A 21,557-nucleotide genomic window follows, 5' to 3' on the forward strand; every position below is an offset into this window, starting at 1 on the left:
TTGTGATGATGTGCAAAACTTTGTGAGCTCAGTTCAAGGTGTGAAGTAATCTTGAGTTAGCCTTACCTGCCTCTGAACTTGGAAGTGATCATGACAGGGCCGAATGACTCCTCTTTAGCAATGTACATGTGGTCTTGCACATCAGTGAACACCGTGGGTTCAAAGAAAAAACCTGGACGCAGACATATAACAACTCAAACTGCATCAGCTGTCAGGTGGGCCACACAGACCGGTTGATATCTGAGACTCAGAGTAACTATTCAAGCTGCTGTGCAGATAACGTTGCCTTACCTGGTCGCTGCACCTGTTTGCCACCACAGACCAGAGTGGCTCCCTCCTTGATGCCGGTCTGACAATACTCAACCAGTTTGTCTAGGTGGGCTTTGTGGTTCTGAGGGCCGTGGTCGGTGGAGCGGTCCAGTGGATCGCCGATCCTCATCTTCTTGACTTCCTCAACCTGAGAGAAGAGACATCCAAATAGGATTTTGTGATAACAAATCTTTCGTTTCAAAAATCCCAAAAAACTCTTTCCCTTCAGTATGTCAATTTGAGTTTTTACTGAATTGAACCTACAGTGATGCTGGCTCAGTGTAGCTAGCCTTGTACAGCTGGTCTATGTCTCTCAAACTCACTTTTTACGGAGACTTGAGTCTGGAAATAACCACTTGACAGTCGATTGATAATATGACTTGCTAGTTGACTAGAATGGGATGCAAAATTACAGTTATGTATCGGGTAACACTTTACTTCAACCCACACTATATAGCATTTATAAGCAATATACAAACAATTAATAAATTGTTTATAACACACTCTAATATAGTTGTAAGCAGATATAAGCACCTATAACAGATGAATGACTGACAGTAATAATAATAAAAAGTAATATAACACATTGTAAATGAAGGTTTATAGGAAAAATGTGTAGGAATATTTATTATATTCATTGTACTAATAATTATTATTAAGTATTTATCTATCTATAAATAAATATTTTTCACTCTCCATGACAACTGAGTAAAATTAGATGCAGATGAAAGCTCCAGAAGAAATCTAGTAAGCAGAAATTGAATTAAGATTTTTTTGTCACAAAGACATAAAAATGTCATAAAATGAAAAGATCATAAACAGAAAGGAAATAAAATGATGTCTCCTCTGTAAATTAAAAAAATATAAAAACTGATCACTCAAAAGTAATTAATGAAAGCTTATACTGTATATGCACCTTAGATGGGCATTTTACGAATTTTTATTCGGCTAACAAGCTAAACAAACACTATTTTATTATTACATTCTGTCTCACCTTATTTTTCCTTGGCCACCGCATCATATCACCCTCAGATCGCTTTAGAAAAACACATGTACGCCTGGTCTCAAGTATGCATGAGGTTCATACATTCTCACCGCATATTCCACACATTATTGTGTGTGTTACGTGTGTGGGAAATGGTGTATGCATGGTTTTTGTGCGCGCGCATTGTGTTTACATCTGTCCCCTAATATGTACCAAAAGACTTATTTGTTCATTTTCGCCTGGGATTACTGTCTCGTCGAAACTAAGTGAAAGAAGCAAACATTGTGGGACTGTTTTGCATTCTACAGTTTAGCTGCTCTGGCCTCTGAGGATTTACTTATTGTGTTGGCACTAGTGACAAATTCAGTATTCAAATACAAGAGGATACGTGCACTGACATCCAGATCAGAAATAAATAAAATGCCTCTAGGGAATCTCAACTGAAAACATCAGCAGTGTGAGATAAAGACACATACCACTTTTTTCACAAACTGGTCATGAATGGTGTCTTCCACAAACAGTCTGCCAGCTGCGATGCAGTTCTCTCCCTTGTTGAAGAACACTGAGCTCATGCCCTGAAATACATAGATAACACACACACACACACACACACATATATATACATATAGTTTTGCAACTTTATCAAACGTGTGCAAAATTACAAAAAAACATGCTCCCATGAATGAACTTACCATGCGCACAGCCTTATCCATGTCACAGTCACTGAAGATGATGAGAGGGGATTTTCCTCCGAGCTCCAGAGAAACTTTCTTCACGTTACTGACTGCACAGCTTTAGATGGAGGAGAACACAGACACACAAAGATGAGCAGTAATGTCACATTTTGTTAGATAAGAGTTTTGTAAATTTGCTTTACCTCTCACCTCTTCATGATGTGTTTACCAATTTCAGTGGAACCTGTGAAGCCCAGTTTACGGACATCAGGATGATCAGATAGACGCTGACCCACCAGAGCACCTAGAAGAAAAGGGCGAGTTTAATAACAACTCATTTAGCTTCATTAGTCAACCTCAGGCTCATGTGATGCTTGAAAAGGAAGCCAGTGGCTTTCATGTTCTTGATGAGCTGCTGGTACCATAAAACACTGTATTTTAAAAACATTTACTTGTGTGTGTTCCTACCTGATCCAGGCAGAATATTAATCACTCCTTTGGGCAGTCCAGCCCTTGCTGCCAACTCAGCAAACTTCAGTGCTGTCAGAGGAGTCACCTGGAAACAAATGACTTGTTTTTAGCCATGCTAGCAGCAGGGCTCTAGGGATGGCAATGTTGGTCTGTCAGTCAGTTGGTCCCCCACTTTGGTCCAGACTGAAATAAAACCTTTGAATGGACTGCCATGACTTTCTGTACAGACATTCATTGTCCCCAGAAGATGAATCTTAATGAATTTGGTGGTGCTCTGACTTTACCTCTAGCTTCACCAGGAGGTCAAAGTTTTTACTTATCCTGTGAAATATCTCAACATCTACTAGACAGATTGGCACAGACGATGAATCTTAATGACTTTGGTGATACCGCAGCTTTTCTTCTACTGACACCATTATATTCACATTTATGGTTTTGAGTGAAATGTCTTGACAACTATCGGATGGATTGCCATGACATTTGGCACAGACATCCATGTTCCCCTCAGGATAGAATTCTAATAACTTTGGTGATCATCTAACTTTTCATCTAGCGCCATCATCAGGTCAAAATTTCAATTTGCCCTGTACTTTGGTTTATGACTAAATACCTGCAAAAGTAATGACCTTCCCATCATCCTAAGCTGTACGTTGTGATTAGTACTAAGCAGCAAATGTTAGCATACTAAAATGCCAAACTAGGATAGTGAACATGGTAAACATTATACCGGTTTAACATCAGCATTTTAGCATTGTCATTGTGAGCATGTTAGCATGCTGACGTTAGCATCTAGCTCAATGCACTGCTGTGCCAAAGCACAGCTTCACAGAGCCGCTTTAAGGCTGTAGACTCTTGTTTTCATCCATTCAACAGTATCACTACAGACAGCACAGCCATTTTCATTTAGTCTTGTATGGACAGAGCCCGACTGCCAGTGCGGAGGCTGACCTGCGCAGGTTTGAGGACTACTGTGTTTCCAGCTGCCAGGCAGGCTGCTGTCTTCCAGGCCAGCATCATCAGAGGGTAGTTCCAGGGAATCACAATAGCACACACTCTGAGAAGAAAGAAATGGAGGATTTTTGTCATGCTAACACCACAAGTGCCTGTTTATAACCGTAATTTATTCATTCATGTAACATGGGAAAAAACATAGGGATGACTGTTTTGCTTCTGATCAACATATGCAATGTCATCATTTTCTACCGACTCACATATGTGTGTGAGTTTAATCATACAGACATGTAAGTCCTTAAAAAATCCACTCATCCATCTCTCACCCTATTGGTTCCTTCTTGGTGAAGGTGAGGTTACGATTGGGCCTGGCCTGGTTGATGGGGATGGTGCTGCCCTGTGAAAAGAGGACGTAATTTATTTCTAAGTAATTCTCCATATTCTGTTGCTGATTAGCCATATACTACTATCATTTGGCGGAACCGTTTGTCAAACTTTTATCTAATTTTATGAGTGACTCTGGCTTCCAGGCTTTAAAAGCGTCTGTCTTACTTGGATCTTGTCACACCACCCAGCGAAGTAGCGGAAGGTCTGGATGGACATGCCAACATGAGTCTTTAGGGCCAGAGTGTAAACAGCTCCGGAGTCGATGGCTTCGATGGTGGCCAGCTCCTCCTGGTGCTCCTCCATCAGGTCAGCCAGCCTATGGGTGGGGAAGCAGAGGAGACACAGGGTCACTGACATCATGGATTATGCTTGAAAATGTGACAGTTTTAATTATTTTTTCTTTGCCAAGTAGCACAGAATGACCACAATACACAGCTGATTATATTGGGGTAAGTAGTGAATATATACACAAAGAAAATAGTATGAAACAAAAAAGTAACTTTGCGTCGATAATACTACCAGGGCACATTATTTAAAGGTCAAAGACCCCTTTATGAAAGTACGTTTCTGATTGGCTGGCAGGTGTCCATTAGTACTCAGACACCTCAAAGGTGCCCTTTGGAGTTTTCTTATAAACAAAGTTATGTTTACATTCACTGGTTCTCACCAAAACACACTGTGTTTATCATTGAGGTGTAACACATATTTTAAATGCATTATTTTCCTCATCCTTCACTGTCATTCCTGGCACGTTGCTATGATTCTTGGTGCATGTGAACAGTGAAATAACATGAAACTGGCAACAGGAATGTGTATTGTGTAATGTGGTGCCTGCATACTGTGTCCTTGTGAGATACAAACAAGGATAACCTCATCAAAACACTGCTCCATAGCGCTGCCAGTGGTCAAAATATCCACAGGGTAGCTTTAAAAATGTTCCAGTCAGCAATTAACCAACCATCATGGCCAGATTAACCTGCTGAGGGGCTCTGGGTCAAAGACTTGATATTGGGCCCCTATAATAACGAAAATATTTAAGGTCTTAAAGCTGGAATTTGACACAGGGCACATATACAAACAGGTTGTAATCTAGAACCTGTTTAAGTTACTATCGTACTTAATGCTGCTAATTCCTAAACAAATATGCAAATTATGCATAACCAATTGACACACAGTGAACCTGGGGAATTGCGGGGCCCCTGGGGCAGTTGGCTGCTTTGCAGAAGTGTGTGATGGAGGTGGTGCTGCTGACCATCCTGTCCTGAGTGTCTGTGTGGGCAGAGGTGAAAGATCATATTTGATAGACGTGCTGTCTACTGAAACAGCTCCAACCCCAAGTGAGTTTTAGTACAAGCTGCCATGAATCTTTTATTGAACAAGTGTCACAACTGTCACAGATTCAGATCGCTGCCGGTATGATTAGTTTTGATGCGAAATATTCGCAGGTAAGTACTTTGCCTTGTCGTACCATTCATTCGTCACGCCCCCGGTGTGTAAAGGCCTTTACTCTGATGCTCCAGATAAAAATGTATCTCAGCCTTCAGACACTTTTCTGGGACGCTTCTTAGGTTTTACTCCTAGTTGCTGTAGCCTGCTCCGTCACTGCAGTTGTTCAGAGCCATGTAGAGAGAGAGTTGCGTCATCTCCATTCAATTTCAATTCAAGTGGCTTTATTGGCATGACTGCATACAATACTGTACAAGGTTGCCAAAGCATATTAACACAAACTATATAATCATAATAAACAAAATAAACAATAAGTATTTTTTAATAATAAACATTCTCTCCAATGGACCTTTTTTATTTTATTTTTTTTACAGCAATGGCGGATCGCAGAGTTCTCTACATGGCTCTGGGTTGCTCCCAGCTTCCGCTCTGGCAAACCAATCATTGCTGGTTGACGTAAAACACATCATTATCAGTGCGACAGCGTGGGAATGTCGCCACAGACACCAGATTTAAAAATTCTGTATTCTGCGAAATACAGAGATTTACCTGGCGTCTTAATCAGCACTGTGTGAACTCGTTTGGCAAGGGCTTGAATGTAACAGACGTTCATTTATATGTAAAAGTCCCGCACTCTAGCTTTAACCAGCCAACCTTTTATTTTTGGTAAACTGTCGTAGAATTAGAGTGATAGTATATTTGAAGACTACCCAATAAACCACTGAAAATCAGGCTGTCTACAGTGCAACATACACCGGCTGCACCATAGAGTATCGCAATAATTGACGCCCGTAGCAACACCGGATGCATCGTACAAATAGAATATGTAGTTAAGGTAGAGCATGTGATACATAATGTGATGTCAAGATGCCAATGTGTGGGCTAACATAGGAAACAACAGTGTAGGTGTCATACCCCGCCGGTGTATGTCGCCTTAAGCTTAAAGCTGCAGAGTTAAGTTTAGTAAGAAGTGCACTGACTTGTAGATGAGTCTGCCTCTGTCTCTGGGGTTCATCTTGCCCCACTCTCCCTCTTCAAAGGCCTCCTTAGCAGCAGTCACTGCCATGTCCACATCACTTATCTGGGCAAGAGACACGTCACAGATAGCCTGCAGGACAGACAGATACAGGACATAAAATTACAAAGCCAGCAGAGAGAAGAGTGGTACTCCAACCAGAGGCAAGACAAGTCCCCTGTCGGATCAGATAGGTAGGTTTTGCAACAATATAGTGGATAAGGCCTTTTTTTTTTTTTTTTTATTTGGATACTGGTGATGGAGACTGTCTTTTTCAATTAAAATCTTGACAAAGTCAGTCTGTAAAACCTGCATAATGTCAAAGTTATTTCCACCTAATATTGTGACTGGCTGACAGGCATTCTAAGATAAGACAGTGAAAAACTGAGTTTACATGGGATAATGTGCTCTAGATAGAGCTCATTCTCTAAAAGTAATTTCATAGTAGTGTTCATTTTGTCTTCATTCTCTGTCTGTCTTTTCATCCTTACCGTGCCATCAGTGGGGTTGATGGTCTTGTAGGTCTTTCCTCCTTCTGCATCAACAAACTCTCCATTAATGAACAGCTGATGGGGCATCTTTATGGTCATGTTGTTGATGTTCTTCTCCACCTGAAGAATCAAACAGTGTACAAGACAACAGTCAACATGTCATCTTCCCTGGGCCAATCAGTAACAACTACCAGCCAGTAACAGCAGTGTAAACTGTCAAATGCACTTACATAGTCAACGACCAGTTCCTCTTCATCGTCTTCCCCTCGGAGCTTCCTGACACACATCTGGATGAAATCCTGGAAAGTGGTGTTCATGTAGACGTCCTCGTTCTGCAGCTGGCAGCTACTGGCCCGAAGCTTCACCTCCTCCACGAGCCTGAAGACAGTGACAGGAGGAGCGAGGAAGGGATCGGAAGTATATTGCAGACAGAGAAGAAAGAATATGTATTAATTGGAATTTCTTAGTATAAATAAATTAAACTAGTTAATGTATTGCATACCAGTGGTATTGTTAGGCAAATATTTTTCAACCAAATTGCCCATAACTAATGTTATTATTGTTGTGGTGTATCCAGCCCTACTTTGGCCACCCCCAAAAAATGTGTTTACCGATAATAACAAGACTAAGAGTCAACAGCCATGCTACTAGCTCTGTGAGGCTGTACTTAGGCACAGTGGTGCTTTGAGCTAAATGCTAACATCAGTTAGACGATATAATGTTTACCATCTTTACCATCTTAGTTTAGCGTGTTAGCATGCTAACATTAATTAGCAATAAATACATAATACAAATGAGGCTAATGGGAATGTCATTAATTTTGTAGGTATGTAGTCAAACTGAAAATTTTACCTGATCATGGCGCTAGATGAAAGGTCAGGAAATCAAAGTTATTACAATTTATCCTCTAGGGACCATAAATATGTGTACCAAATTTCACAGCAATCCATCCAATAGTTGTTGAGATATTTCAATAAAGACCAAAAATGCCAGTCTCATAGTGGTGCTAGAGGAAAAGTCAGGGGATCACCAGTCACTACTGTACATCCTCTGGGAACCATGAATGTCTGTCCAAAATTTTGTGCCATTGTGTAAATGTTGAGATATTTTACTGAATAAGTGAAATGTTTGATCTGCTGGTGGCGCTACAGGAAAAGTCAGGGGATCACCAAATATGTGGCAAATTTCATGGCAATCCATCCAATTGTTTTCAAGATATTTCACTCTGAACCACTGATGTAAACATGCTGGTGGCACATCTTTCACCCTTTTCTCATTACCTGACCACATCCATGGAAGCTGCACCAGACTTGAAGAAATCAGTGGAGTCTTCAATCTGACTGGCATTAGTCAGAATGCTCTGCCACACTGCCTGTGAGGAAACATTGTCAAAAAGTCAGCATGGGGCATTTTTTAGTGGACAACTTCTCAGTTAGATTTTCTTCAACTTCCCTAGAGTTAGTAGGAGAGGAGGCCCTACCCTCATCTGTTCAGCGAAGGCTTTCTCCTCCTCGGTAAGCTCCACAGCAGCACTGCTCCCTGAGCGAAAGTACTGTGCTGCAGCAATCATCTTTCCATCCTCAAACTGAAGATTCTTCACCAACAGCTGCAGAGAAGGAGCGCATTAAATAAATGGCTGAAGCTTAGATAAGCTAACATTAGATTAGCAGTTGTGTAGTCTCAGTCTGTGTATAAAGTATACAGAAGGAGGAATGTATTAAATGGAGTCAACAAAAGGAAACATCTCAAGTCCTGTGTGTATTTTAGAGTTAATGGAAATATTCTTATTTATCACCTTTCGGTGTGCTGACATTTGTTTAGGGTCATTTTAAATAACATTTTAAGGACCTGCAGGAAATGTGCATTTACTGAGTCATCTGTCCTGAATTGATATGGTGAATTCATTTGTACCCACAAATGTTATGAAAGTCTGAAAACCTAAATAAACTTTAGGCTGGTTTACCTATGACATTCCTGTACAGGCTTACAAGTTTACAAATAAGTATTTGTAACAGAAAGGCTAATGGTGTCTTGCAACAAAAAGTGATTTATTGATATTTATTCATACTTCTACTACTGCTGTGCATTATCCACCTTCTCATAATCATCTTAATAAGCTACACTTAACTTGACAGTACATGCACTACTACTTATTACTTATATTATTACATTGAATTTTTATAACGTACGTACTTATCATCAACCGGTAATCCACTCTGTACTTTACACTTATTTTAATTTTGTACTTATACCCACTTGGTACTTAATTTATCTGACCTGTATTATATTTTTTGCTTCTATTCCTGTGTGCACTGATGTGATAGTGAGCTGCTGTAACAAAAGAGTTTCCCCTCAATAGAGGATCAATAAAGTATTTCTGATTCTGTCAGGTGAAATTCAATGTGGGGATTGGTTATAAAATGTGTGAATATGGTAATGCAGTCTATCTGGACTTCTGACAAAAAATTTTTTTTTAGCTGAACAGTTACACAGTCCATTACAGTAGGTGGCGGTATGACATATTATATCCTTGACATAAGCTGGTACACCACACTGTACACACAGCTTGCAAACAGAGCTAAAACTCAGGTTGCACGATGGCTAACGCTGCACTTCAGTCATTCAACGTCTTTCTGACGGAAAGATTAACCGCAGCTGCGGTAGACATCTATGGATTCGTTGAGAAGACAATAATAGACTACCAGGAGGAGGTGTACCGAGCACAACTGGAGAACCAGAGGTTGCAGCGGCTGCTGGATTTGGTCTACAAACCAGAAATAAGACTAAATAGGGCAGGTAACGTTATGTTTCTTAGTTTAACATTACACTGCACCTTACCGTCGGCCAGTTAGCTAACATTATAATTAGCCAATAACTAACCAAACCACATCAGATAATACCGTGTAAAAGGTAGTTATGGGCTTTGTATTTGCTACACTCAGCTACGTTAGCAAGCCATGTTAGCCCGCTACCGTTTCCTACTTAACGACAGGGGGATTCAACAACAAGACAAGAAACGAGCATTACATGTCCCCTCAATTTTCAAAGTAAAACTTTATTTATACGTTTTATGTAGTACCACGCCAAATTTTAAAAGGAAAATTATCATATTGGTCGCAGCAAGACACTGCAGCAACATGAAAACAAATGAATGTTTTTGTTATGTTCTTGTTAAATTATGCACATCTAAATACTTACTTTTTAAAAGTGACTATCAGGATATACTCCTTGTAGAACATATATAATTGATAATATATATTTGAAGGACACACTGGTAAATTCGGCATACATTTGATCCACGTAACAGTATCCAATTTTATTAAATCAACTTTTTGAGTTGACACTTCTCTCCCCCCCACTTACAGTTTGGTGAAAGAGGGCACATGTAGGAGGGTGGGTGATGAATGCCTCACTGATGCTGACTGATGAATTCTCACTACTGAAACACAACCACTAATTTAAGTTTTGTACATTTAAAAGTACATACATTTGTGTAGATTAAAAAAATGTACACAAATTGTTAGTCGGCTCATTAAATATAAATAAGTGCTTTATTTTAGCTATATTCAAATGTATGTAATGTCAAAACCCATTTATTATGCAAATGTACAAATGATATGCGGTAGGAGTAAGCATGAAAAACCATAGACTGTATAAAATAGTGAAAAACACATAGCCTTGGGACAGGCCCAGTAATATGGTCATCTTAAACCTGAATGACCTTGAGTCACCAATAGCAACACTAAAACTCCGATCTTGCAAGCAGGGAAAAAATAAATTTAAAAGTGAGATGATGGTCCCGTGTTTTAAACATCCAACTGTGAAACAATAAGCTAAATGTTCCTATAGAGACAACTGGGCCCTGTTCTTCAAACGTGGCTTAATTAATTCCAGCTAACATGCTGTTATCATCTCATCCAGCTAATTCGGTTATTTGAAAGCAGCTCGAGGACTGATTTGTTAAGTTATCTTAAGTAACAGTATGCACTTATTTTGAAATAAAGGCTAAATGAGTAGAGAGTGGGTGAAACCATGATCAGCATTCATATGATTGGTTGAGTGCCGATCATGTGATTGCAGTTACATGAGGTAGGTGTGTTGGGAACTTGGTAACCCTCCCAGCATGCACTGGGGCAATAGATTCATTCATAAGTCTCATTTTATGTGTGTTCCTTCATTGTGTTTAACATTTTGCTCCAGTGTTTCCACACTTTGATCACTAATGAGATATTACCGGTGGTCAGACAACAAGCGATGTTGGTGCATGATTGGTGAGGTTCTCCCCGATGGACGTGCACAGACTTTTAAGTGATAATCGTAAGCCTGCTATGAAAAATTAAACTGTACTAGTGAGCATGTGCTAATGAATTTGTTGATGTGATGTCAAATACTGTAACTCTTAACTACTGTAACTGTATCTCTTTTGTAATTTCCTGTTTGTATAATTCTAACCTGTGGACTGTGGGGTTTTCTATGAGGAGTGGCTCGCAAAAAGCATGTTGGGATTGTGGGAGAAAGTAAAGTCACTGACCTGATGGAGTGAAACAAAGCTGGACAATATCTAATCACACGCTGAGTGTGAGCAGCGCTGAATTGTACATTTTTCACCTTGAAGGAGATGCAAAATTCAGCCTTAAAGCCAGTAGGAATAAAGACAGCCAGTAATGTGACAGCAGTATTATATACTGACTAGCATTTCAGTGCCTTCTGAGTGTGGATGTGGAGTGTTGGTTTTATGTTGCATTTAGAGCCATTTTACCCAATCACAACTGCATTTGCTCAGGTACCTTGCTATGTGATTACCACCTCCTGTGCAGTGATCACTTTGATTCCTTTCATAAAGTAAATTCACATTTACCTTTTGAGACGAGGTCTTTCTATCACCTTTTGCTAACTACCTATGAATAATTCAGGTGTTTATTTGAGAACATTTCTCAGAGAGAGATAGAGCGTAGATTGATATAGAAAGTTTCCACCAGCTCACAAGTCCTACAGTCTCCCTTGTACTGTTCTGCACACATTTCTGTTTCTTACATCAGTTTTTAGTTCTGATTATGATATTATGAATAGCTCATAATGCATATATGCAGTAATCATGTGAGCTTGTGAATCGCACTTGCATCACATGCTCTCTATCTATTGTGTTTTCTAATGTTTGGTGTGCTGCAAGTGCATTTTTATTAAAGTCGCTACTCACTGTTGTCAAACCATAACTTGCATTTGATTTCTCTGCTGCTGTTAGGACGTCACCGCTGGGGATCATTCAAGTTTCCCCAACATCTAGTTCATGTGTGATCAGAGAAGTGATTTTTTCTAGCTGCTACCAAAACATTTTCCTATCCACTGTTACAGATTCAAGGCAGATCGATTTGCCCCCACCGACACAGGAGGTTTGTGCTAAGGAGCAGCAGATACGGAAGGAATGTATTCTCAGTGAGGCCAACGAGGAGCCCGTCATCCTGCCCTTTAAAAAGGAACCGGCCGAACCCTGGACCAGGTCTGTGGAGACACCTGTATGTCCGGCATACAGCAGCATTACAGACACACTAACTCAGATTGTCACAGTTGGAGAGCATGAAGAAAATGAGATGCCAGACAACCTAACTCAAGCTGTGACAGTTGGAGAGCACGGCGAATACGAAGCGCCAGAAAGCCTAACTCAAGTCATAACAGTCGGAGAGCACATAGAATACGAGATACCATCACATGATGACCAACCATTGCCATCCTTTGGAGTATCTCCAGTATATACAAAGAAGAAAAACATGTTTTTTTGTAATATTTGCTGTCAACCTTTTCTGAAAAAAGTCGAGTTAAAATTGCACCTTGCAACTCATGCAACAAAAAGTTTACCAAAGTCCGCCAACATAGCGTTCACCTGCTTTGTCTGTGGTAGAACAACAGACACCAGGAGTCAAATGATCTGCCACATGAGAGCACACACCGGCGAGAAACCATTTGCCTGTCCCATTTGTGGTAACAGATACAAACTGAAAGGTCACATGAAAGAACATATGAGGACTCACACTGGGGAAAGGCCTTACACCTGCTACATCTGTGGGAAAAGCTTCAACAGATCTTCGACCATGAGTAAACACGCCAGGATCAAACACAGGGAGAACATGCCGTTCAAGTGCATGCAGTGCAGCCAGCGCTTTCCTCTGCTTGTTGTGTTCAAACAGCACATGAAGATGGTCCACGATGTCACCTTCTCTGTATGAGATACTGTTGCTGTAGCAATGCTGATGCTGACTACTGTTTAACGTTTAGAGGTTACTCTGAGTCTGATGGCTTCTTTGTAGGTTTATCTTTTTATGATTGTATTTTTATTGAAGTTGCAGCTGACTTGCTTCCCCAAATTAGCACTTCTGATCCACTGCACTAATACAACTTCTAAGTAAGTAAGTACATTTTTTATTTATTTATATAGCACCTTTTAAAACAAAGTTACAAAGTGCTGCACAGGATATGGCTACAGAAAAAACAAACATACATATATAGGCAATATACAGAAAAATAAATTACAGCCCCGTTGCAGGGAAGGAAACATGTTAAAAATAGGTTTTGAGAAGTTTTTTAAAGCTCTTTACAGACTCAGCTGATCTAACGGGGGGTATTGTTCCAGAGAAAACTTCTCATACTTGATTTAGATTCTCCTGATGAGTCGCTGTACTTGCAATATGCTTTAAATCTAACATGTAACATGCTCAGTAGAAATATACAGAAACAGTCAAAGTACAAAGCAAATAGTTACTGCTGGACTTTGACTGAGTGTAAAAAGCTACACATGCAAATAAAATACATCTCAAGGGCACTTTCATTATTATAAAAAATAGCTTTAGCACTGTGTTGTTGTTTTTTTAAACTTTGTTATTGACAGTTGTACTTCCTTAGATTCTGCCTTCAAATCATATGTGACTTTGTTCTTATTGGCTTGCAATATATTGCCTGTAATGTAAGTGCAATGTCAATAAACGTACAGTAGCCTACATGTAATTACTGCTGCAATTTTTTTTATTGTGAGTTTGTGAGCAATATATGTGGAAATGAGTGGAGGTATGAAATAATGACTGAGTTGAGTTATTAAAGCGCAAATTAACAGCAGCTAAAAATCTGATCACATCAAAGTCTGTTTGCAGGTTGGGAAGCTCTACTGCATATGAGGAAAAAGTTGTATAAAGTTTTGTGTGTCTCCAGAGGGAGCTCTGTGAAGTCTGATAAGTTCTTGCCTCAAGTCACTTGAGTCAGCGACAGTCTGAAGACTACAAGTTTGAAAATGAAAGAAATCCGGGGGTGTGGAATTGGAAAGAAGCGAGTTTATCACACCTCTGTAGCCCGCTTCTCATCTCTGCTTGAGGCTAGAGGCTGGAGGCTACATTAGCTGCTGCTAGCATAACACAGCCAAATCCATGACCCAACTGTCGAGCGGTATAGTTGCATTGTGGGTAATGTAAGCACCGGGTTTTGACATGGAAGAAGAATGCGTGAAAATAAAAAAAAATAAATAAAAAACACAATATCCACTTTTATTAAGCTGTCCATCATGATTCTGATAATGTTATAGGAGTCAAATGCTAAATTGGTGGAGTACTCTTTCGAAGACCAAGATCTGAAATTTTACAGCTGAAATTTTAATTTGTCAATGTTCTCTCTCTGGTGGACAAACAATGCTTAGCAACAGTGTTGCTAAATTATGTCAAACATCTTTCTGTACTGCAACTTCTTGTTACTTATCGGCCAAAACCAATATGTGTGATAAGCTAAAATGTGCTGATAATGCTAATGTATCAGTTGTGCTCAAATTGTAATTGTATTGGGATTTCATAGTTTGAATTGCACTAACCTGTATGAAAGGTGCTATACAAATAAAGTTTGACTGATTGATTAACTCTGACCAGCATTTGCTAACTTATTCTTGTGTCATCTTAACAACACATTGCTAATATGCCAACTATGAAGCAAGTTTTAGAGGCAGCACGACCGTATACAAAGCCAATGGAAAGACGCGAATGGTGGGAAACAGGCATGTTGCTCTAGACGGCTCAAATGTTGGTGAAGATGCGTTCGCGTTATCTGTTAATGTTTCAACTTGAGCAAAAAGTTTGAAACATGAAGCTTTATGACTCCATTATTAATCTACAATGTGAGCTGTCACACAAACACGGTGTGTACGATGCTAGCTAACAACAGCTAATATCTATGCAATCGGTAGCTGGGCAGTTTGAAGAGAATAAACACAGACTCCAAAAACACTCCAGCAGTCAAATTTGAGTCCATTTGAGCAAATGACGTGCGTGTGAAAATTTGCATTCAATCTTAAGAGGTCAATGCTAAGACTCAGGAAAGATCTGTATACTGCACGATAGAAGGTGGTTACAAGGCAACGCGCCTTTATGTATCCAGATACAGCACACGCATCTTTTAAATTCACTCCTTAAAATGAAACATTAATTGATTGTCATTGTAACACACATACACAAGAAAATGGTTCAATGAATTGCGTAGACCTGTTTTCCACTCTTGACTGGTTTGTACCTTCATGAAGTTGATGTGGCTCTGAGGCGGCTGATCAGAACTATCTCAAAAAAGGTAAAATTCCTGATGGCTATGGATTGATGGGAGCACTGTTTTGGAGCTGACGACTTTGATGTGTACTGCAAGTGTAATGCATTTCCGTTTCCGTCCTTGCAGATGCCAAACAGCCAGCTCCTCCTACATGCGCGGAAGAGATTCCCCCTAAACAGCAGGAGTGGAGCCCGGGAGTGTGCCAGGACGAGCCAGGACCCTCCCAGATGCAGGAGAAGCAGGAGGAGGAACTCTGGATCAACGGGAACGAGGAGCAACTTTCAGAAGAGGACAGCGATGATGGCGATGCCTTGACGAAAGAACTCATCAAAACAGTGCAGCAGTTAGAGGACTGTAGAGCAGCAGAGGAGAGCAGAGAGACAAAGCAAACCCCTGCGGAGGATCCAAACCACTCTGAAGAGAGGACGAGTACCACCTTGTACCGCTGCCACATATGCAACTACATATTCACCAAAAAAACTGTGCTGACATGGCACCTCAAGACGCATGAAAGCAAGTCGCATGACGGCAAGGGAAACTTTGACTGTCACATATGTGGCAAACACATACCCTGTCAGAGCAATCTGCAGAACCACATGAGAGTACACACAGGAGAGAGACCCTACAGCTGCCATTTCTGTGGCAAGTGTTTTAAACTGAAAGGACACATGACAGAACATATAAGAACTCACACGGGAGAGAAACCTTTCAGCTGTCACATCTGTGACAAATCTTTCAACAGAGGTTCAACTCTGAGGAAACACGTGTTAGCCAAACATAAAGAGGAGAGACCGTACAAATGTGGGGACTGTGAGGAGTTATTTACCGAAAGGCTGCTGATGAAGAGGCACATGCGAAAAGTTCACGGCATCAAACTGTCCACGAGTAAAAGTCCTGCCTAAAACTTCAAAACAGGCGTCATTAATGATGCATGTTGCATATATTCTAAAATCTGAGAAAAGGGCTTGGTATCTTTTGACATTTTTCGATACTAGCTCCAGTGAGTTTTGGTACCAATACCAGAACGATACTTCAATTACAGTACACTACAAAATCCTTTTTTTCTCCACATAAAGCCAAACTTCTCAAATGTTAAATGTTAAACATAAATAGCCATACAAGAATTTTTCTTAAATAAAATACAATCTAGAATTGGAAAAAATTATTATTTAAAGGGAATAGTTTGCAATTGTGGATTATCTTAGATTAGCATAAAGACTGAGAGCAGGTGGAAACAGCTAGCCTGGTTTTATTCAAAGTTCAAAAATACACCTACAGACACCTCTCACTAATTAACAAGTTTTAACTTGTTTGTTTAATTCGTACACAAACATCAATGTAAAAAAACAAAACAACACAAACTGTGGTTTTACGGGAAGTTTCGTGCTGTAACTATTTCTTGGACAAACATTAGTGACATAGCACAGTGGCTTCCTGGAGTCTTGTTGAGGAATAAACTGCAGTTCATCAAGACATAATAGATTTATAGCTAATAGTATAATATATTAAATATTTAGCTTTAGAGGTGCTGATAGGTGTATTATTGAACTTTGGACAGAGCTAGCTGTTTACCCTTGCTTCCATTCTTTATGCTAAGCTAAGCTAACAGTTTCGTGGCTCTAGCTCCACACACGCACAGAAATAAGTGATATCGATCTTCACATCTAATATTTTAGGAAATACTCTTATTGCTTTCTTGCCCAAACTATTCCTTTAAATCAGGAACTATCTGATTGAAGAATAAGTAAATTATGAATCTAATTTTCGATACTTGCTACTACAGACACAGTTTGGTCAGTACCACAAATGTGTTGAGGTTTAATAACCAGCCACTTGGTAGTAAAAAATAAAACAACAAAAAACCACACACACAAACACAAAAATAGACGATGAAGTGCTATCTGTATGCTACAAATGCAGAGGTCATGTGACTACAGAATACTAAAGGAGCATGCTGGAGGATTTTAGTACTGCCTCTGAAATTGTGGACCACTTACTAAACTCCTGATGTGCTGGACATTTAGGTTCTATAACTACCATTTCCTCTGTGTTTATACCTCTGGTGAACCAGAATTTCACTCTGCAGCATAAAAAACACTAATTAAAAAATACAAAAAAGATGTCTATGTTCATTCAGTTACTATCAATCCTTTAAATTCAATCTGCGTTAAAATACATTTAAATCTAATGAATGTGCACCATAATAACATATACAACTGTGGTACATCGTCTGTCAACTACTGATACCTATGTTGTACTGTAAAGTTGTTTTTATATATATATATATATATATAGTACTGATCAGTTGTATTTTTTTTCTCCTTTGCCAAAGTTACGTCTTATTATGAACCTGTTGTAAACCTATGTGGATATGAAAATATAAAGCTCAAAAAAACCCATTCAGGTGTGAAAATGTATGGCAAAAATGCATCACTGTAGTTTTTGTCTGCATCACATATTTGTGTAATGTAGCAGTACAAGAGTAACCACAATTTTTAAGAAAGATTACTGCGGCTGCAACAACTGTAGTGATTTTCTCTAAGCAACATGAGGGACAAAAGATGGAGAAAGAGCTGTGGGTTACATTACGATAAGACGACCAAGACCATGTCTTCTTGTGTCTGGTGGCGTCGAGGTGATAAAGAGGTTCACTTGCCATTGTTACTTAGTCCAGGTTTCTCTGAGGTAAAGTTTTAATTTGTCACTCTCTCTCTTCCTGCTCCCTCTCGCACAAGCATGCAGCTTTCCATAAATGTGCTGCCATGCCTGAATGACGCCATGAGGAACGCTACCGTAAAAGACTCCTGTGTCTGAATGACTAAATGCCATCACTTTAACAGACAGACGAAGCCAGCGATGTTACGTATTCCATGTCTTAAAATGGCACAGGAAAGAAAAATTTGACAGCAGTGCTATAACTGACACCAGAATAACAGCCCTTTGGAAACACAAGTTCCATCTAGGGTTTCTTGGTCAGTGGGAGCAGGACTCTTCTCTCTTAAAGCCACATCTTGTCATTTAAACTGATAAGGAGCCTGGGTGTTTATATAAAAATCTGGCTATCCACAGCTTTAAGCTGCACCCTGGCAACTGTGTGCTACTATGCCTGTTATTAAGTTTGTAGAAACGTGTGTCCATGCATTAGCCACACAGCAGGGTAAAAATCTACCATCTTTTAGCACATAAAGTTACTCTTTGTGGTAGTAACTAAAAAAGAACATTACTGACTCCTGGAGCAGCTATTTACACAATAATAAACTCAGTACAGATACATATTACATTTCTGTACCCATCATCATTTATTGGTTTTGACTTTAAAAATCTGGTGGAATTTGGTGAAGAAACACTTAAGTGTGTCCCCAGTTTAATAAATTCACTTACCGCCTTGCCGTCGCTGCCAAACAGCACCAGGCCCGCCTTGGTGACGATGCCGGGTCGGCTGGCTCCGGGGATCTCCAGGGGCTGACCGTTAGCTGGAGTGCTGTTATCTACCAGAGTGGAGCCGTAGAAAGTCACTTTCTGCAGGAAGAGAGAAACAAAACAGCATGACTCTGCTCAGGACAATATCTAGTAGAACTCAACAGTTGTTACTGTCATTGGAAATACTTGTGTGTGTTTGTTTGACAGCAGCCAAAATCCTCAATTCACTCTTTTTTCCCCCTCAGTTGTTATGCTGAAAAATCCCTCACAGCTACAGGCATTCTCTGCAGTGTTAAAGCCCTGCAAACTTGTCAAGTATTTCCCTGTATCATTTAATAGTCAAATTAGCAACAACATTTGAGTTTAACACTGAAAAACTCAACTAATCTGCTTCACCAGGACTGTGTGGGTGTGGTTTGATCAGATTTGATTGACAGTGATCAAACAATTCACCAACTGTCATCACATTCTGATTCAAATGTTTCTACATCCTGATTGGTGCACAGAAGTGCGTGGCATCACCTTTTTCCAATGGAGTCCCGCTCACTTCAAACCAGTGAGAAGAGCAGAGAGAGAGAGAGAAAAAAAAAAGAAATACAGGAATATCTGCTGTGAAATAACAACAACTGTTCTAATTTAAGCAGAAATGAGTTTGTTCATGTAGGATCTCATCACTCACAGTAACTTGAAGTGACTGAGAAAATACATTTTTCAATACAGTTTTCAATGCTATCAGAGCAGCTATAAAAGTGTGTTACTTGATGCCATCACTAGATAATACTCTCATGCCTCTAATGCAAAATTTATAATTATGAAAAACTTAATATTTGCGTTTTTAAGATTTACCTATATCATAGGATATCAATAGAAAATATTAATTCTATTATAACCGAACATTCAAAAATACAGTCCAGTGGTGTGACAAAGGAACAAAGAATCTAGATGAATGATTGGCTGCTCTCAGCACGGACAGAGTGTCCAGTTACCTGTCCATCAACCTCTGCCCAGGCACCGGGCACTTTGTCGTTTCCGCGGATCCAGTTGTGGAGAGCCTCAGCAGACTGGTTCCAGTCAATCTGCCAGCAGACAGAGAGATCAGACCACATTTTTGAAATTGAATTTATGTGGTTTGAATTCTTGATTTCAAGAAAAATAGTTTTTAAAGTTAAATAATTCAATGCTTTACATTCAGTGGTATTTAAAATTTCAACATTAGGTTATGATTACATTTCCCAATTAGGTATTCAGTTGCAGATTCAAATCTTTATGGCCTTTTTTTGTTTCCGTAGTCAGTGACCAAATTCATGCAAAATCATGCTCTCAGTTAAACATGATTTTATAGAAAGCTGTTGTAAATATTTGGCAACCGCAATAGCAACGTTTGCCATAAGCTCTGAAAAATAGCAAATATATGATCCCTTATATCAAGTGTCTCAGTGCAAGACTAAAGGGCACCAGGCTTTTTCTGTCAGGGCCCCTCTGCTCTGGAACTCAGAGACATATTTCAAATCCCATTTTACAACTTACATATAGGGCTACGACTAACAAATCTTTTCATTATCGAATAATCTACAGATTATTTTCAGATTCATCGATTACATTTTTTTCTCTATAATAGTGAAAAATGCCCTTTCTCCACAGCCCTAGGTAATGTATTCAAATTGTTTGTTTTATTTGACCAACAGTCCAAAACACAAACATATTCAGATTACTATCACATATGACAAAGCATCAAATCCTCACATTTGAATGGCTGGAATCAGCAAATATTTGGCATTTGTGCTTGAAAAATGTGTGAAATGATTAATCGATTATCAAAATATTTGCCGATTAATTTTCTGTCGATCGACTAATCAATTAATCGACTAATCTCTACAGCTCTTATATTACATTTTTCTTATTGGGGGGCCGTGTGGCCTTGGATGGAGACCATGTAACCGAACATCACTGGCTCGAAGGTGGCCTGGGACCTGTCTTACACGTTTCTTATTATTTAAAAAATCTGAATTATGTTACCTCCTCCAAGCAGTTTAAAGATAGCCTTAAAGCATTGAAACGTTTTCTCATTAATATGCAAATGTATGAGAAACTCTGTTGTAAACATGAATTTTCTTGAGTTTTTGTCACACCTTTAGAAACGTATTGTACAGTCAAAAGTAGAGAGAACTGCTCTGTCTGGATGCCCTTGTATATTTACCTTAGAATTGTCTTTCTTCTGAATGCACTCATATGTGGCTCCCTCCTGTGGCTGGGTGATCCTCGGGGCCCTCCCTTCTGCAATCAGCCTCACTGCTTCCACCTGGAACCAGAACCACGAAGTTTAAGTCACTGAAGCAAAACATGTGTGCTATCTTTGTGGACTTCACATCACAGTGTTTTTTTTATGTTGGGAAACTGGGGAAGTAGTTTTTCAGCAGCAAGCAGCTGTTTTTAGTCAAAAAGCTCTGATAAACCCACTGCACATTACTTGCCCAGCACCCAACAGCAGACAAAGTTAGAGACTAGCTGGTGAACATAGCGGAGCATTTAGCAGCTAAAGAGCCAGATATTTTTGGAAGGAGCTGGAGGAGACACACAACACAACTCCACATGAATGCTAATGCAATGCAATTGCTCCATGTCTGCTGTATGAGTAAACAGGCAATAGTTGGCTGTTAGCAATATCAATTTTGTAAGGCCATAGTAATATCAAACGTGTGTGATTTTCTTCTGCCTGCAGTGAAAAAATATGAATGAAACTTTAAATGTACATTATGTAAGATAGAATAGGACTCTTTGCAATTAGTCAAGCACCTGAAAGACGCTAAAACGCTAAATTCTAATCTTAAATAATGCACCCTTAT

The 21,557-nt window shown here is 39.5% G+C and overlaps 2 protein-coding genes across 4 annotated transcripts in view; one reads left to right on the top strand and one right to left on the bottom strand.

Moving 5' to 3' along the window:
• Nucleotides 1–21,557, bottom strand: part of LOC122862279 (cytosolic 10-formyltetrahydrofolate dehydrogenase-like) — a 28,310-nt gene that overhangs the window by 2,770 nt on the left and 3,983 nt on the right. Inside the window, exons 5-21 of the mRNA XM_044167647.1 lie at nucleotides 20,912–21,013; nucleotides 19,701–19,790; nucleotides 18,676–18,813; nucleotides 8,210–8,335; nucleotides 8,010–8,101; nucleotides 6,960–7,107; nucleotides 6,730–6,849; nucleotides 6,204–6,331; nucleotides 3,943–4,093; nucleotides 3,717–3,787; nucleotides 3,388–3,493; nucleotides 2,437–2,524; nucleotides 2,179–2,272; nucleotides 1,987–2,086; nucleotides 1,771–1,869; nucleotides 292–457; nucleotides 67–172 (exon numbers count right to left, since the gene is read on the bottom strand). Of these exons, the coding sequence (XP_044023582.1) occupies nucleotides 67–172; nucleotides 292–457; nucleotides 1,771–1,869; nucleotides 1,987–2,086; nucleotides 2,179–2,272; nucleotides 2,437–2,524; nucleotides 3,388–3,493; nucleotides 3,717–3,787; nucleotides 3,943–4,093; nucleotides 6,204–6,331; nucleotides 6,730–6,849; nucleotides 6,960–7,107; nucleotides 8,010–8,101; nucleotides 8,210–8,335; nucleotides 18,676–18,813; nucleotides 19,701–19,790; nucleotides 20,912–21,013 (1,925 nt within the window). The remainder of the gene's footprint in view (nucleotides 1–66; nucleotides 173–291; nucleotides 458–1,770; nucleotides 1,870–1,986; nucleotides 2,087–2,178; nucleotides 2,273–2,436; nucleotides 2,525–3,387; nucleotides 3,494–3,716; nucleotides 3,788–3,942; nucleotides 4,094–6,203; nucleotides 6,332–6,729; nucleotides 6,850–6,959; nucleotides 7,108–8,009; nucleotides 8,102–8,209; nucleotides 8,336–18,675; nucleotides 18,814–19,700; nucleotides 19,791–20,911; nucleotides 21,014–21,557) is intronic.
• Nucleotides 9,117–17,691, top strand: LOC122862301 (zinc finger protein 182-like). Of its 3 annotated transcripts, none has more exons than XM_044167714.1 (2): nucleotides 9,117–9,525; nucleotides 15,421–17,691. In XM_044167714.1, the coding sequence occupies exons 1-2, from the start codon at nucleotides 9,327–9,329 to the stop codon at nucleotides 16,194–16,196; spliced, it is 975 nt and encodes a 324-aa protein (XP_044023649.1). In that variant the 5' UTR covers nucleotides 9,117–9,326; the 3' UTR covers nucleotides 16,197–17,691. The 3 variants fall into 3 exon arrangements, with proteins under 3 accessions (XP_044023649.1, XP_044023640.1, XP_044023657.1); XM_044167705.1 differs by lacking the exon at nucleotides 15,421–17,691 and adding an exon at nucleotides 12,082–14,623 and having other exon boundaries at nucleotides 9,160–9,525; XM_044167722.1 differs by lacking the exons at nucleotides 9,117–9,525; nucleotides 15,421–17,691 and adding exons at nucleotides 9,539–11,046; nucleotides 12,082–14,623.

The sequence above is a fragment of the Siniperca chuatsi genome, linkage group LG2, assembly GCF_020085105.1.
Source record: "Siniperca chuatsi isolate FFG_IHB_CAS linkage group LG2, ASM2008510v1, whole genome shotgun sequence".
NCBI classification, from domain to species: Eukaryota; Metazoa; Chordata; class Actinopteri; order Centrarchiformes; family Sinipercidae; genus Siniperca; species Siniperca chuatsi.

Coding starts and splice junctions, on each gene's coding strand:
- LOC122862301 (XM_044167705.1), top strand. CDS start 9,327: ATGGCTAACGCTGCACTTCAGTCATTCAACGTCTTTCTGACGGAAAGA. Junction 9,526..12,081: donor AATAAGACTAAATAGGGCAG/GTAACGTTATGT, acceptor CCACTGTTACAG/ATTCAAGGCAGATCGATTTG.